At 34.3% G+C, this 17615-nt stretch overlaps 1 protein-coding gene across 1 annotated transcript; it reads right to left on the bottom strand.

The window, feature by feature from the left end:
- On the bottom strand, positions 1-10707 carry LOC110459682 (inactive carboxypeptidase-like protein X2). Its single transcript, XM_021512051.1, has 5 exons — positions 10624-10707; positions 9704-9870; positions 3836-3982; positions 942-1095; positions 1-423 (listed from the first exon to the last, which is right to left on the bottom strand). The coding sequence occupies exons 1-5, from the start codon at positions 10676-10678 to the stop codon at positions 266-268; spliced, it is 681 nt and encodes a 226-aa protein (XP_021367726.1). The 5' UTR covers positions 10679-10707; the 3' UTR covers positions 1-265.
- Positions 10708-17615: the final 6908 nt, after the last annotated feature.

The raw sequence follows: 17615 nt of genomic DNA, 5'->3' as shown, positions 1-17615 counted from the left end.
ACAATAACAGCATGGCCGCTTTAAAGTCAACAATCAAATCAAAACAAAATATTCAAATAAATAATAAAAAGGTGAACCATCCATTTTTCAAAACTTCAGGTATATTGTCAAAGCCGAATATGGTTTACATGCCCTTTGAGATTTACTAAAGTAGTTGGATGTAACGTCACATTGGAAGCTGTCATAGTCAACTTTTCAAAAAATACCAAATCCCCTCCAGGTTAACTGTGTCCTGTGATCCATTGAGAGCCGTTTTAAGTAATCTTCAGCGAGCGGAAGTGACGTCAAACAGGAAGCTTTCACAATCCGAATGTCTGTAGCATTTTAATCCACATAGTCCTTGACTTGATGCAAATGTGTCTACGAGAACAGGACGGACGTCACCTGTGGATCCAAGTGTGGCTTCCCAGCGATGACATGTACCTATTCATGAACGTTTTGTTTTATTATATACATCAATCATAGAAAATTATTCATACATTTGAATGAACGAAAATGTTAGTTGTTGTTTTGCCAAAACCATTTGATTGTCGTACCATTACCCTAAATAACGTTCTTGTTCCAAATTTGTTGAAAAAAATAATAGCAAGTTAGGTTTAAATACCACTTCAACTGTCTTCCTGAAGCTTTCCTAAATTCTGTACCTTTCCAGCACATTAAGACAAGGAAGTAAGGTTTTTAATTCTATTTTGACGAATGAATTTTCAATAAAGCAAAACTTGCAAAGTATCATTAAGGATGATAACGTTTTGCAGAACATACATATAAAAGCAACTCTGATGAGATTGAAAACGAATATATAACATATGTTTAGCTAATGATGATACTATATTTGCATCGCTTTTATTAATATAGGTGCTTTGCACATCTTCAAGAGTATAAAACAATATAAATAAACATAAGTGGTTACATAATGTAAACAATGGAGACAAAATACTTACTGCTAATTTCTAAATACGGGCACCCTTGTACCTCTAGCCTCATCGATCTGTAGGAATTTCCGTAGACGGATATAATCCGGATATACTTGGCTATGACGGTCCCTTCTAGTACATTGGTCACGACTGTGTCTCTGTCAGAATTCCCGGAAAATATCTGTATAAAACATTTTGTAGGAGATATATCATTTGTTACTTATAATGTACGCCATATACCCGCACTGTTGTTTTCATTAAATATTGACCTTTGATATAACAATGATGTACAAATAACAAATAAATATAAAATATCATAATAAAAAAGTTAATAATATGCGTCTGTCGGGGCACATATTGTTTGTAGTGTTTTAAAATCTGATCAACTATGGAAAACAAGACAAGGGAGGCTGCCTGTGTTTTTACAGCCACGAAGACAATCCTATTGTTCATTAACAGAATATCGTGCTTGATTACGAATCCTCACTTCCTTTTTAAACAACTTTCATAATTAAGTGTACTAGTCTAATGTCATAATATGATTGTTTCCCGGGAATGTTATTTTGTAATGTTTCATTTTGTTTTCATTACGTAACAGCTAAGGCGTTATGGTCCTAATCTGCTATGTTGTCAATTATTTCTGTTGCCTTTAATGAAGTTAGTTAAACTGCAACATATTATTTTCTTAAGACATGAATTTCCAAGTGATACTCTGATTTTATTTAAGAACATAACTCAAAAGTATTGAATTGCAACTTTTTGTATTCGTTCTTTCTGTTTATTGTCTCTTATATCATTTTTGATATCAATAATGATAATGAGAGCAGCTATGATATCAGGAAATAAATATACTGAAAGGATATAAAAGCCAGGTTAAAATATATGAAACAATTATTTAACTGCTTGGCCTAAAATTATGAAAACCGGTCAGACGAGCATCTGAGTCGCTGTGGTGTCTAAAGTCACCCAACCATGTAATAAACCGTGCCACATAATGAAGGTGTTATTATCAAAAAAAAGACACGTGCATAATTATGATGACAAGTTCGTCAACATATCTCGGCAAACAACCAGATACTATTGAGATATACACATCACGTTCAGCTTTTTAGTGTATTTGAAGGTAACAACAGGTTGCTTTGCTGTTCGGTGTGAATGTTTCCACAATAGAACATCTTGTCCGTCGTCTGAGACACACCGGTAGTGTTCGCGCGTAACGACACAACGTCAAGAGAGGGCTATTCGTCTTGCCCACTTGAGTAATTTCCACGTTACTGCCACTAAAACCGCTATTAAAACGTGAGGCAATCATATTATCTGCATTTACCCAAAAACTGTAAGGAACCGATTACGCGAGGTTGGTCTGCAAGCTTGTCGTCATTACATTAATCTTTCTCTCACTTGTGCAAGTCGCACACGTCGTATTAATTGGTTGGCGGTACATGCTTCCAGCCAATATCAAATGAGGCAATAGGAAAGGTCTTTTTCACAGAAGAGTCCCGGCTCATTCTTTTTCGTCCGAACGGTCGAGGACGTGTATACCGACGTCGTTGGGAACGCTTCGCTAACGATTGTGTTCTTTAGAGAGATAGGTCTAGTGGTGGTTCGGCTTTTGTCATTGGAGGGATATCACACGGGTTAAAGTCACAGTTGATGGTGGTAGCCGGGAATTTAACCGCCGTAAGATTTAGAGATAAGATTCTCCATCCGGTTACAGTTCCATTTGTGCTACAATATCACCTAATTTTCCAGGATTATAAATGTAGCCATAATTTTTTCGCAAACTATAATATCAACCCTCTCGACTGGCCGCCGTACAGTCCAGATCTGTCCCCAATCAAATATCTGTGGGAAGAACTCGACAGGAGGGTAAGGGGCGTCGGAATCCCCCGTTACTCTCAACCACCTACGTACTGCCTTGTTAGAAGAGTAGAACAATATTTCCATGAGAAAGATAAATACACCGATGAACAAGAAAATCAGGGCTGTGTTAGATGAACGAGGGGAGCATACGAGATACTGAAGAGGCAGTCGATTTCACTTTGAGATACTGAGGGGTACTTCAATTGAAATGAGCTTTAATTACTTATAATTATCGGTCAAAGTCTAATGAATATTGGTTATGTTATAAATTGTTTGATTTATACTTATATATATAACATGCAAATACTTAACAGTAAATCACCTCAAATGTTTATCCTGCTTCGGTATAAAACAAGTGTGGTTCTAACCAATAGTTTGTTTTAGAGTCATTGCCAAAAACGCTTTCCTGAGTTTTGGATCTTTTCTCTCCGCGGTTTTATGTGTGGACTCCCCATAACTTACGTTTATGACAACCATTGAACCCCTCCAAATATTATCTAAACAAGACTGGTATGATGCATTTTTCCTGAAGTATCATAGATTGATGAAAAAGACACTTATATCTAACTCTTCAAAGTTTTAATGACGTCACAGAATACAATAACATTTCCTTGGCATACAATTGGAACAGACCTCATTGACCCGTTATATCGTAGCTAAGTGAAGTGTTGTATGGTCTGTGTAAATCACAATAACGTTCATTTGCACTCTTCGCTTGACAAAAGAAAAAGGTTTATTTCAAAAGCTCTCGAAATGAGCTTTTAAATACTATTTTTTTGAAAAGAGAAAGCTGAGCAAACAAAGGTGTATTGATTACCCTATTACATAACGTCAACAAACTAAAATATTTTGCAAAACTTTTTATATAGACAAATATTGTTTTTCAAATTGTTATCAATTTTAATTTATGTTTATTGGTATATCAGTTTCAGTATAAATTCATTTCAGCAGCGGTTAATCGACATCAGAAATTACAATTTCCATATAAAAAAGTAAAATCAATTTTTAAACATCTATAAATTTGCGTACCCCTGCATGACCTTAAATGACATAGTTACCTGTACGTCACCTGTAGAGTTCGATAAGGACGTCCAGGTGATTCCGTCCATACTGATGTTGACACTGTACAACGACACCCACTGACTATAGTCTCCCCGTCCCTTAGTCTGTATTGCCTTGAGCAATGAGACAGATCGAAACTCCACCTGTGTATGGGGAAAACAGGTAACCATTCTTAGTACATTAAAATACGTTAAAAGTGATACACTATGGACTAAATAGGCAAAGCTTTGTAAATCAAATTCCTTTTGGTGCGGTTTCCTTGAAATACTGGTTTTAAGCTTTAACTGTTGTACCAATAAGTTGTCCATGTGCTTTGTTAAGAGTATGGAAAGGTACCTAATTTCAAAATGTCCTGAATCGACTAATTAGTTTATTGAATAGGTGTTTTCTTACTTCGTTCGAAAATCTGAAGATTTTGTTTCCAGTAATTATTCGATCTGTCTATATATGAGCGTGTAAATCAGGACAACTTAAAAAGATTAAAACTATATTTGAATCACTATATGCAACTATTGATATTTCGTTTTGATAGCAACCAAAATAGTTGAGTTCGTGTTTGGAATGAAAGAGTCCGAATGCCAACTAAATTTAGATTTTCTGAAATATCCATCCGTTTAATTTTCTTATTGAATTCTCGATACTACTTCAATGAATATATTGTTCAAGATGATTAATCGATTAAGTTAGTTAGAATCAATACTATTTATAAATTTCAAACGTTTGATAAACTATATTTCTGGTGGTTTTGTCTGCTAGTAATATCTTATTCCACGAGGTTTGACGTAACCTTGATTGCCACAATTATCTTCGTTGAACAGTAGTACACATCTTTATGCAGCTATATTTTAAGCTATTCATGGTACTACACTAGTAAATTTTACAAGACAAGGATGTAGAATAATACATATATTGCGAAGTGGCAGAACTACGATGAGAGGTAATAATAATAATAATCCGAGGTTCTTATATACCGCTTTATTACAACCTAGCTCGTAGGTCGTCTCAAAGCGGTTCATAAATTATTATCCGTGGTTATAGGGCCTTTGCAACCAGCCAATATCTTTGCTCAACTCTTTGAGGAGCATACAGCCGGACCTGCCATTTCGGCGCTAACAGCTAGCATTCAACAATTTTAACACTACCCAACCACGTACTCAATTACAGCTGTGTAGACTGGAACAGGCGGAGTAAAGTATCTTGCTCAAAGATACAACACAGAGCCGTGCCGTGACTCGAACCCGCAACCCTTCGGTCACGATCCCGGCGTCATACCACTAGACTAACGTGCCTCCAAGTACACATAATACATATGACGATGAAGCACCAATATAACATGCATAATGCGAATTCATACCAACATAACTGGGGCAAAATATGAAAAAGGACAAGATTTTCACAAGGATCATCGGAAAAAATGTATGATCGGAATTCGTTCGCAATATTTTACAGCAGACTAAAGAAATACCTATATGAATGCTAACTGTTTCTCTATTTATTCAAGCATTTATCAGGATTTATTTTTAATTTCAAATTGATATACATCGGCTATCTGTCCTCTTTCAATAACGATTTTCACATCGATCTTGAATGCCTTTCTTCATCATAATTTACAACAACGTCAACGCGGACTGTTTTATGCTAAGTAATATTAAAACCTACGATAGCTGTGCTTTTGATTTTCCAATCGTGACCTTTCCCTTTCTTGAAAGTAACCACCCTAAAATATCCAAACCACGGTGCTTTAATGTCGCATTTTATTTGCTGTTCAAGAACTTGGTTTGGATATATAATGTTTTTGGGAAGATGTTGAATGCTGACAAGCTTAGCAAAAAAAGGGTTTCCAAAGATGCAGGTTAATGAAGACTTAAGACAATTGTATGCTCTCCGTCATGATAACAGTATGCTATTTCTTTGTGTGACATGGCGGTCAATACTACGTCGAGTGTCTTTTTGTTCGACATCACATGTCCTGTTCTATCAGAACGAGACAATACTTGGACTTGACACAAGTTTACATAGCTGGTATCGCCGAAGACGTTTACTTTTTCATCACTCATGGTCGTATTCTCCTTGTTCCTTTTTTAAGTGTTCATTAATTGCGAGTGAATGCGACGGTTGTATTAACACTTCGGTTTACCTTTTTATTAGAGGTGGCTAGGCATTAGAATAACAGAGAACCGCCTATGACAGGAACATGGGCGCTTTGTTATACCTTACCATTTACTAAAGTGTCGCAGTCACTTCTATTGCACAATACAATAAGTAAGGAACTCTCGATGCATTGAAGTACAGTTGATTGGTTGTATAAGGTGTAACGTCCTATAAATAGCTAAGGTAATGTAAGGACGTGCCGCCGTGTATGCTGTGTATGTCTATATGTGTGTATGTGTGGCGGAGATAGGGAATGTTGGTGTATTGGCCTTCTAAAATAGTGCAGATCCGATGCCGACATTATACATGTAGTGATATCTCACAGACATGCCATACTAAAGGCACCTAGCACAGCATTCCGCTCGGGGTCATATTATACTGACAACGGGTGAACCAGTTGTTCCCATTCCCGTTAATGCTTAACCATAAGCATATAATAAAAACTACCATTTTTAAGGACTTTGGAATGTCCCGGCCTGGGGACAAGACTCATTACCTTCTCGCTTGGTCGAAAGTTCAACATTAAAGCCAAAAGTGAGTTGTTGCCAAGCAAGGCGCTAGGAAATAAAGCAATAATTATGAGGTGGTATAGATTTATATGTTTAATGGACAATAACAATGCAATGATATTGCACATAGACAGAGCGTAGCTTTCAGAAACAGAACGATGAGGAAAGAGGCGGTAATGTAGTATATGTAAGGTGAATATTTATCAAAAGGTTTGAAAGTGTAGAATACTTTTTAGAAGACTCCATTGTATATTTGAAACTAAAAGGCAAACTTATATAAACTCGTTTTCCTAAGTAACCTTTTTAGAGATATGCTTGGCAACTATTTCATGATGTTGAAACAGTTCATGATATGAACGAAATGTTATCGATCTTTTTCGTATTTCGAGTAGTTAATGTTTGCAAAAATATATATGGATTAATTCTTATTACTGGATACATCTTAAGTGGGGGAGGTGTTATCGATCTGTATAAAGTTTATAATTAGGTGTTTATTTCTGCAAATAATTTAATTACTGTAATTATCTACCCCAATGACAACATGGCAAAGGCAAATATATTGATCATATCTGTAGACAATATATTGTATTGTGTAAATTTGCCGAACTGAAAAATGTCAATAAAAAGGCAGGTAGCATATTGTTGATATGTCTGGGGAAAACTTTTCTTTCATTATCATTAATTAATTGGAATCGTACAATATAAAACAAAACACATTGACAGATTATTATTTTCTAAAGTTTGCTTTGTAAACTCGTTATTAATCAAACTTTAGAAACATTGAAGCTATTGTTACTTTATTGTGAATGGAAAAGGCAGTTCGTGACTGACAATATTAATGAAATGAAACCCTCAAAGGAGATGTCAGATGTAAAACAAAAAATCAGAAAGTAATCAATTCATAATATTACGGTATCAAAAGGTTCCATGTTGTCCGTCCGAGTACTCTCATTGTCATAATTAATTGATTCAGAGGGAATATTTACCCTTTTTGTTTTTAGTATGTGAAAGTGGTTGTGAAATCAATAAGCATATATCTGATAACTGACAGGTTATCAAACGTCTGATATTCATCTCTATCGATGAAAAGGTGGTCGTACTAGGAGAAACTAAAGGGGGGATAACAAAATGTTCGCTAGGAGCGGATAAGTGTCTTCATTTTTATTTTTATGCCGCCATACACCTTTCAGATGAAAAAAATATCGACACATTTGAATGAATTCACATTGATACCAAACAACACATTCCCATTAACCTTTTTATTCGGTATTGTCATACTATTTTAATCTTTTAAAACCAAAATCCCATTGCCTTTTCCTGTTAAAAATTACTTGTCTTTGTTGGCTATTGGCTGATATAAAAGAGGTTGAAACTACAAGGATTCAAGTTGAGGAGGCTATATACATTCGACGGGGGTAAATAAATGATTTTTAGTTGTGGACAACACAACGTTAGTATATTTAAACCTGAATTTGAAGGGCTTGACAATTGTTTAAACGTCTAGGCCAACAATCTTCTAAAATATCTCACCATCATAGTATTACCCACAACATGTGCTTAGAATCAAGTGTAACACGTCTCAAATATCACCTGCTATTTTTCTCAAGTATTACCTGTAATCTATATTTAGTATTACCTGTAATATGTATTCAGTATTACCTTGTAGAACAAATAATGTTCAATACTACCTGTAAAACGTGCCCATTATAACCTCTGTAATTAATGTCCGGTACTACCTGTAAATAGGGCCCAGTATTACCTGTAATTTATATTTAGTTTTACCTGTATTTTGTCACCAGTACTACCTGCGATATGTCTTCAGTATTACCTATAATATGTGTCAAGCATTACCTGTACTATTTCTCTATTATGACCTGTATTATGTCTCAGGTTTTACCCGTAATGTTTGTCTTGCGTCACCACCAGTTAGATTTGTCCAGTGTTACCTCTAAGATGTGTTTAGTGTTATCTGTAAGATGAGCTGCTATTACCCATAAGATAGGTATACTATTGCTTTAATTATGTGACACGTTTTGGGTATGGCCTGAGATTGGTTTCAAGTATTAAATCAAACACGTGTATTTGACTTCCTGTTTTAAAATTATAAAAATAATTATATCTTTTATTTAGACAGGGTTACATATTTAGATTTACATCTAATTTACAATATGGCCCTGTGATACACAACTTACAATGGACATGGACATGATACATGACATAAAGAATATAACTAAATAATAAGAATATGACATATGCAGATCCTGACAAATTAAAGTATAAAACTATTCATCACATTTAAAACATTATCTGCAGGTATTCCTTCTTAAAAAACTCTATACTAGGTAAAATATGCAGTGAGCTTTCTAAAATGTTCCATACAATACTAACAGAGTAACTAAAACATCTCTTATAGTTAGTTGTTCTACCTTTTTTCACATACATATTTGCTGTTAAAAGAACGTGTAGTTCTAGTAGAAACCTGGTTAACATAGGTAAAATATTGATTTAGAACAGGTACAGCTTGGTCATATAAAATCTTATAAAAAAAAATAAAAAAAATAAGCATTTCCTTAAATCGTAAAATTTCTGTAACGGAAGCCACCGAACATTGTACCTGTTCGATGAATTTTAAACGTGATAACGCTATCAGTTTAACTGGAAAAAACTGATCAATGATGTTCAGCTCAGCATGCAGTATTTAACATTGAATGTAATTAGGGATTGTGTTAAGAACGTCGAGTAAGTATTTACATTTCCGTTGTACAGGCCTCGGACATATGAACCAACAAAGAAAATGTATTTTTAAATCAATAACAACTGTGTACACTTGAATATTTTCACAGAAATATCTTGAATGCAGTGTTTATTTTTCCATTATCTTAATCCTACATAAGGACTTTGTATTCATTAGATATACCTATATTATTTATCCTATACCCCATTTAATGTCCAGTTTTACCTGTATTTGTGTCTAGTATGACCTGTAATAAATTTCCATAATAATTTTTAAATGATGTTTTACTTGTAAAGAATGCCAGTATTACCTTCGAATAATGTCCAGTATAACATGTGAATAGTGTCCAGTATTACTGAAAATAATGTCCAATATTACCAGTAAATAGTGCCCATTATAACCTGTACTTAATGTCTAGTATTACCTGTAGAATGTTTCAAGTATGACATGTAAATGGTTTCTAGTATTACCTGTAAAAAGTGTCCGTCTCCGGTGTGAGCCGGACACCAGCCTTTTGAATTGCTGAATCTTACTCTTACTAAACTGCAACTGCCGTGAGTAGATGACGCTGAGAAAGCATCGTCGGCCACACCGTAGGGTCCAGTCACCAGATCGTATTGACAAGGACCACACCCCGCTGAAACCGTTTAGTATAAATCTTAAAATTTTGATATTATATGTCCATTGAGGGAGTGTACATTTCGTAGAACGTCTTTTTAATTTGAGGAAAACCTACATTATTTTCCTCTGATATACGACTGCAGGCATTTTAGACACATTGTATCAGACAGTTACCGGTCTAATAGACACATGGATACAAGACACTTGTACGATAACTTGTCAACTAGACACATTATCTCATACAGTTACCTGTCACATGGATACAAGACACTTGTACAATAACTTGTCAACTAGACACATCATCTTAAAGGGTTACTTGTCTAACAGACACATGGATATACGATACTTGTACGATAACTTGTCAACTAGACACATTGCATACAACAGTTGTAAAACCTCTAGTATTCGTTACGTGTACATGGAGCTTATGCTGTCCAATGTTAATATTAGGACTACTATGAATAGATATAGCGCTACGTGACGATATGGCTACCGTGTAGAGTATTTACACTGCACGTTGCTGGAGTAGTGTCTTAAGTAGCTTACACCTTTCTTAGAAAATGGGAAAATGATGAAATCGAACATTTAGGTCAATCATCTCTCTCATATTCATAATTAAGACCCGGCCATTATGCTGTCATAGATAAATGCCCTCAAGAATATCATTCACAAAATTAGAATGGAAAATATATTCTAAAGAAGCTTACAATCAATAAAATTATCAAGTTTATCTAAAATTCAAATGCATGTCCCAATGTTGACTACTTACCACAAGACAAAATCACAATAGATAGGAGGACAATAAATTGCAGCATGCTCTCCATCGTATGAATCCTAGTCCAATGTCATATAGCGTTCCATTTAGTAGTCGGTGGTGTAGAACAGTAATTGGAAAAATGTTTTGTATGACGCGTACCCGAGTCAGTGTCAATTAGGAGTGTTTATCGTTTGCAGCGATGCGTCAGTAACATTAACACAAAGCAACACACACAACAATGGAAAGTAATCAATTGTAATACTTAATGCGCCACGGTGTCATATTCCTAATGGTTCTACATAGATGTCATGTCTGCCTCTCCTCTTTAATTTTCATGAGTGGTTTATCACTGGATATTATTGATACGCTGTAATCGATGTTCTGTTCAATAGCATTATCTTGAGATTTTCCTGTATGTCGCATGGTATGGTTCAGGTTCAACTTACACCAATATTTCATACATATGTAGTTTTATCAACCCCGCTCTAGAAATTTATTATTGTAGTATCGTATACTGACATTACACAATCATATGTACTGTTTACCGGTATAGTATGGTAACTCGACACTGCACAATCATATGTACTGTTTATCATTGTAGTATTTTATACTGATACTACACAATCATATGTACTGTTTATCATTGTAGTATTTTATACTGATACTACACAATCACATGTACTGTTTACTGTTATAGTATGGTAAACCGACATTGCAGAATCATATGTACTGTTTACATTGTAGTATTTTATACTGATACTATACAATCATATGTACTGTTTATCATTCTAGTATTGTATACTGATACTACAAAATCATATTAACTGGTTATCATTGTAGTATTTTATACTGATACTACACAATCATATGTACTGTTTATCATTGTAGTATCGTATACTGACACTACACAATCATATTTACTGTGTATCATTGTAGTATTTTATACTGACTTTACACAATCATATTAGTTGGTTATCATTGTACAATGTAGTATTTTATACTGATACTACACAATCATATGTACTGTTTATCATTGTAGTATCGTATACTGACACTACACAATCATATTTACTGTGTATCATTGTAGTATTTTATACTGACTTTACACAATCATATTAGTTGGTTATCATTGTACAATGTAGTATTTTATACTGATACTACACAATCATATGTACTGTTTATCATTGTAGTATTTTATACTGACTTTACACAATCATATTAGTTGGTTAACATTGTACAATGTAGTATTTTATACTGATACTACACAATCATATGTACTCTTTATCATTGTAGTATTGTATACTGACACTACACAATCATTTTTACTGTGTATCATTGTAGTATTGTATACTGACACTACACAATCATATATACTGTTTATCATTGTGGTATCATGAACTGATACTATACAATCATATGTACTGTTTATCATTGTAGTATTGTATACTGACACTACACAATCATATGTACTGTTTATCATGGTAGTATTGTATACTGACATTTCACAATCATATTAACTGGTTATCATTGTAGTATCATATACTGACACTACACAATCAAATGCACTATCTATCATTGTAGTATTGTATACTGACATTCATATGTACTGTTTATCATTGTAGTACCCTTTACTGACACTACACAATCATATTTACTTGTATATATCATAAAACAGTGCGTGTTGCTTGTCCTTTCATGAAATTGGATACTTTCCCGCCACTAATCAGGAGCCTGTTGTTGCGACCTTCGTTTATTTCATAGATCTTGCATGGATAACTTTACTGACCTTTCCGGGTAGTTAGAGTGTTTGATGTGATTGTTTTTACCATTCTTGACCAGTAAACGATTGTTTAAGCTTAAACGAATGGTTGTATTGTTATTTTTGTGATCAAAATGAAAGTTATTTATATTTCATATGATGATATTAGGGAATTTAAGGATTTTGGAGGAAGACAGTCAAAGGCGACATGTTAGGTAGAATAACCCAATTTTCTTTCGTTAATCCGCAGATTAAACTATTATTTCATTTCTCTGAGTGATTCCTCAATAACATTCCAGAAAATTTTGTATCACATTCTATAGTATTTCATTTGAATATTTTTCTTGTCTCTCTTGTTACAAATGAAGTGTATTTTTAAAATGTCTACGTTTTGTTAACGCTCTTGAAGCATACGAATTGATAAGAAGACATGTGCTTTCGGAGAAGTGATAGAAGTTTACAGATAGGTAATCGTGTTAGCTTTAACAAACGTTTGTATTTGGAATAAGACTCATCAGTTTGGTATGAATAATAAAGGCTAAGTTTGTTTTGAACAAAAACAGGTATTGAAAACCTATTTCTGTAGGTCCTAAGCGTTCGAAAACGTCTGCTTCCTTTGTCTAGCAAAGAGTTAAATGTCGCAACTCTAAACCTTGGTAAACAACTCACTAACTCACAGTGGGCCGAATCAGTAAACATTGTACCCGTCCCCCTGACTGCCTGCATTTTTAGAGTGCAATTAGGCGAAATGTCTCTATGATGTTTGGCAGCTGACTTTACTGATTAGGCCAATTGTGGCTTAGTGAGATGTTTTTAGCGGTTTAGAGTTGATACACCGGTCACTTACACTCTTCGTAGACAAAGTAAACAGATGTTTTCGAAAGCTAGCAAAAGAAATTTTAGAATTTCTGTTCGTGTTCAAAACAAACTTAGCCTTTTTTTTAGATAATTTGTATTGTTTATTTTGTGAGCAGAGAGAAGGTCATTACTATTTTACATGATGATATATGGCTATTTAAGGAATTTGGAGGAAGCGAGTCAAAGGCAATATGCTATGTTGAATAATGATTACTGGCTTTTGTTGAATCCCCAGATTAAACTGTTTATCAAATTTGCTGAGTGTTTCCTCAATAATATTCAAGTAAATTTTGCATCACCTTCTACAGTATTTCTTTTAAATATTTTTCTTGTCTCTATTGTTACAAATGAATGTATCTAATGTCTGCGATTTGTTGGTTTGCTTTGTGAAAATGTTAACGCTCTTGAAGCATACGAATTGATTAGAAGACAGGTGCTTCGGAGGAGGGATAGAAGTTTACAGATGGGTAGGAGAAAACAGATAATGTTGTTTTCTTTTGTTTTGTTGCATTTTCCCAATGCGATGAAAGCATAGACGAAAGAAAAAGACGATTTTGCAGGAGGGGACACTTGAGATGTCTCTGGTGGTTACACGAAGAGATAAAAACAAGGGATATTGTGTCACATAATGATAGAATGTGAGAACTCAAGGAATACATCACAGCGACCTCATGTAATTATAGAATGTGAGAAAACAAGGAACACAAATACAGCTACCTCAAGTAATCACAGAATTTGAGAAAGAAGAAATAAAATCACAGCTACCTCACATAATTAAAAAATATTAGAAATCAAGGAACACAATCACAGCTACCTCACGTAATTTTAGAATATGAGATAACATGGAACACAAACACAGCTATCTCACATAATTATAGAATGTGAGAATTCAGGGAACACAATCACAGCTACTTAACATACTTAAAGAATGTGAGAAAAAAAGGAACACCATCATAGCTATCTCACATAATTATACATAATGAGAAAACAGTGAACACAATCACATCTACCTCACCTAACTATATAATATGAGAAAACAAGGAACACAATCACAGCTACCTCACATAATTATAGAATGTGAGAAAACAGGAAACACCATCACAGCTATCTCACATAATTATGAAATATGAGAAAACAAGGAACACAATCACAGCTACCTCACGTAATTATAGAATGTGAGAATTCAGGAAACAATCACAGCCACCTCACGTAATTACAGAATGTGAGAAAACAAGGAACACAATCACAGCTACCTCACGTAATTATAGAATGTGAGAAAACAAGGAACACAATTACAGCTACCTCACGTAATTATAGAATGTGAGAAAACAAGAAATAAAATCACAGCTACCTCACGTAATTATAGAATGTGAGAAAACAAGGAACACCATCATAGCTATCTCACATAATTATACATAATGAGAAAACAGTGAACACAATCACATCTACCTCACCTTACCATAGAAGATGAGAAAACGAGGAACACAATCACAGCTACCTCAGGTCATTATAGAATGTGAGAAAACAATAAACACAATCACAGCTACCTCACATAATGATAAAATATAACAAAACAAGGAACACAATCACAGCTACCTCACGTAGTTATAGAATATGAGAAAACAAGGAACACATCACAGCTACCTCACGTAATTTATATAAATAAATTGTGTTGATACTTAGATAGGTGCTCTAAATCTGATTTATTCTATATGAAAATTTTATGGATAAAAACGAAAAAAACAAATATAAAACGAGACATCCGCAGTGTTTTCGAGTTCACCAGTAATGCCGTGTACGCCTACACAACACACAACGTATATTTTACTGGCGACAAGTTTTGAAAGTGATACAGTACTAAAACATCACGGCTATGACTCCATGCATGAATAGATATTTTTTTTAGGATCGAGGAAATGAGAGAAAAAGACGCAACTCTCATGATGTTTACCTTGTCCAAATAACTTACTATCTCCTTGATAAATGGGTGGAGTAAGAACGTCCTCCATAGTGTCTCATTGGAAAAGAATTCGCACGAGGTTTGGTGCTCATTTTAATTAATGTGATCTTGTTTACCAGAGAATATCTACATATATGTACTTTCCATAAACGGATGAAAAGTTTATTCATTCGTCATTGTCATTGATTAATCAAATAAAATTGACAATTTCATAATCGTTGAACGGTCAAATTTCACATTCAGTCATAGCTTAAAAAGGGTACCAGTCGGCCTTTAAGACATGCATTGTTTGTGTATGAAATAAAACGTTGTTACATATATATTTCAAAACTGATGAATCTAATTGAAGATGATGTAAAAACGATTTTTTTACATATGATATATTCCAAATAATCAACGAATATCAAAACATAATGTGATGGTACATTTATTTAATAAAACGAACATCAGTCAAAACAGTTGAACAAATTTCACAAAGATGCCTGGTTACGCTGCATAACGTGACGACGGAATTGTGCCGTTTTCAGAACAATAGTGAGTGTGAACTGTTTTCCCCTAGGTAGTTCAAGAAACGTTCTCTTTTCCATACCGAATGATCGGGAATACATCTGTTAAGTGTAGGGAAAATTTCTACTTACACTATATACGTATGATGGAGTGACTTTCTTATCCTCCCGATTTACTTCACCGAAGTGTATTTTTTACGCTTATTTGTGGAAGAATGTTGCCTTCTTGAATACTGAACCTACATTTGTATATTAAATTGTCTACAGTATTTGAGAAAGCGCCTACATTTTCTTTGTGTATACAAGTATAAACTTAAACTAATTTATAATATGGAAACAACTGAAGATAATATATTTAATTGGCAAATAAAATAAGCATATTTGATCAAAATGGCTTAACGGTTGGCACGACATATTAAGTTTATGAATTATGACGTATGCTTCAAAACTTACTTCTTCTTTTTTCTCTGTTTTTTTTTTAAATTTTCACATGGTTTTCAGTCATATGGAATTCTTTCATGACAAACTTTACAAACTATCATTATTCCAACATAGCTGTTTCGTTAATATGAACACAAATGAATTTTATCACCTTTAGACACGGTCTCTTTTTACATCTGGCAAGTATAATATCTGTTTGATGACAAAACAAACACTTTGTTTTCTTCATATGAAGTAAACACCGTTACAGACATGTAAGACAATACACAAATGTCCAAACGAACCTCGAATACCATGACAAAAAGCCTAATCATTATCTATAATAGATCACAGAAAATTCACCAGAATGGCATGTACGTTTAGAGTTGCCTAAATTAGCCAACGATTGTACAGGCAGATGTGGCGTCAAATAAGAAACGTTCACATTCATGTTTTCACAAAATACCAAACCCCGTCCAGGTTAACCGTGACTTGTGACCCATCCACAGTCGCCTTTAATAATCTACAGCGAGCGAAAGTGACGTCAAACAGGAAGCTGTCACATTCCGGTTGTCTGAAACATTTTAAGCCACACAGTCCTTGGTTCGATGCGTCTGTGTCCAGGAGAACAGAGAGTACGTCACCAGTTGATCCAATCTTGGCTCCCCACCGATGGCAAGTACCTGTTCAATTACGTCCATCATTATAAAAAGCATCAATTCCACAAAATATTTTATAATAAGTGTTACAATAAAATAAATATAATTGTTATTTCCTTTTTTGTCTTTACCGTTTGTTTGGCATTCCATTACACTATATATAAAATCAATGGCCTCAGTAGCATACAGCAGCTTGGCGTACTTAATTACACCTACACACATGATTTATGTAAAACTGGGGCATCATATTATATTAATTTACATATGGGTTTTACTTTTCAAACATTGGTAATTACAATTAACTCCCTTAAATGTAGGTCAAATCAAATCAAATAATCCTGTTCTCATCTAAAAAAAAGTAACTATTTGACCCATTTTCTTAATTTACGCATTATCATTCGTTGTCAACACATGAAAATGAAAATATACGTTTTTTTACAATTTCAGGATAAAAAATAAAAAGAAATAAAGAATGTACTGAATTTTTATTTAGTTCAATGAAATTTAGATTTATGGAAACTTGAACTGTACAAAAAAGACGTCAAAATAAAACACAATTTCTTTCATAATGTATGCCGTAAACACAGAATAAAAATAATACCGTTTATTTCCGAGTACGGACAGCCCTGAACCTCCAACCTCATTGATCCGTGGGAATACATAGAGACGGATATAACCCGGATGTACTTGGCGACGACAGTTCCTTCTAAGACATTGGTTATGACTGTATTGCTGTCGTAGTTCCCAGGAAACACCTTTTAGAAACATGGTAGTATAAATAATAACTTATCAATAGTGTCAGCCCCGGATGACCCTTAATGCTACCACTTCCTCTACGTTAC

Source organism: Mizuhopecten yessoensis, unplaced genomic scaffold (assembly GCF_002113885.1).
Source record: "Mizuhopecten yessoensis strain PY_sf001 unplaced genomic scaffold, ASM211388v2 scaffold10185, whole genome shotgun sequence".
NCBI lineage: Eukaryota > Metazoa > Mollusca > Bivalvia > Pectinida > Pectinidae > Mizuhopecten > Mizuhopecten yessoensis.
This window is presented reverse-complemented; position numbering and strand designations above follow the sequence as displayed.

Coding starts and splice junctions, on each gene's coding strand:
- LOC110459682 (XM_021512051.1), bottom strand. CDS start 10,678: ATGGAGAGCATGCTGCAATTTATTGTCCTCCTATCTATTGTGATTTTG. Junction 3,983..9,703: donor GAGACGGACACTTTTTACAG/GTAATACTAGAA, acceptor CCCCATACACAG/GTGGAGTTTCGATCTGTCTC. Junction 424..941: donor CCCGTATTTAGAAATTAGCA/GTAAGTATTTTG, acceptor GTTCATGAATAG/GTACATGTCATCGCTGGGAA.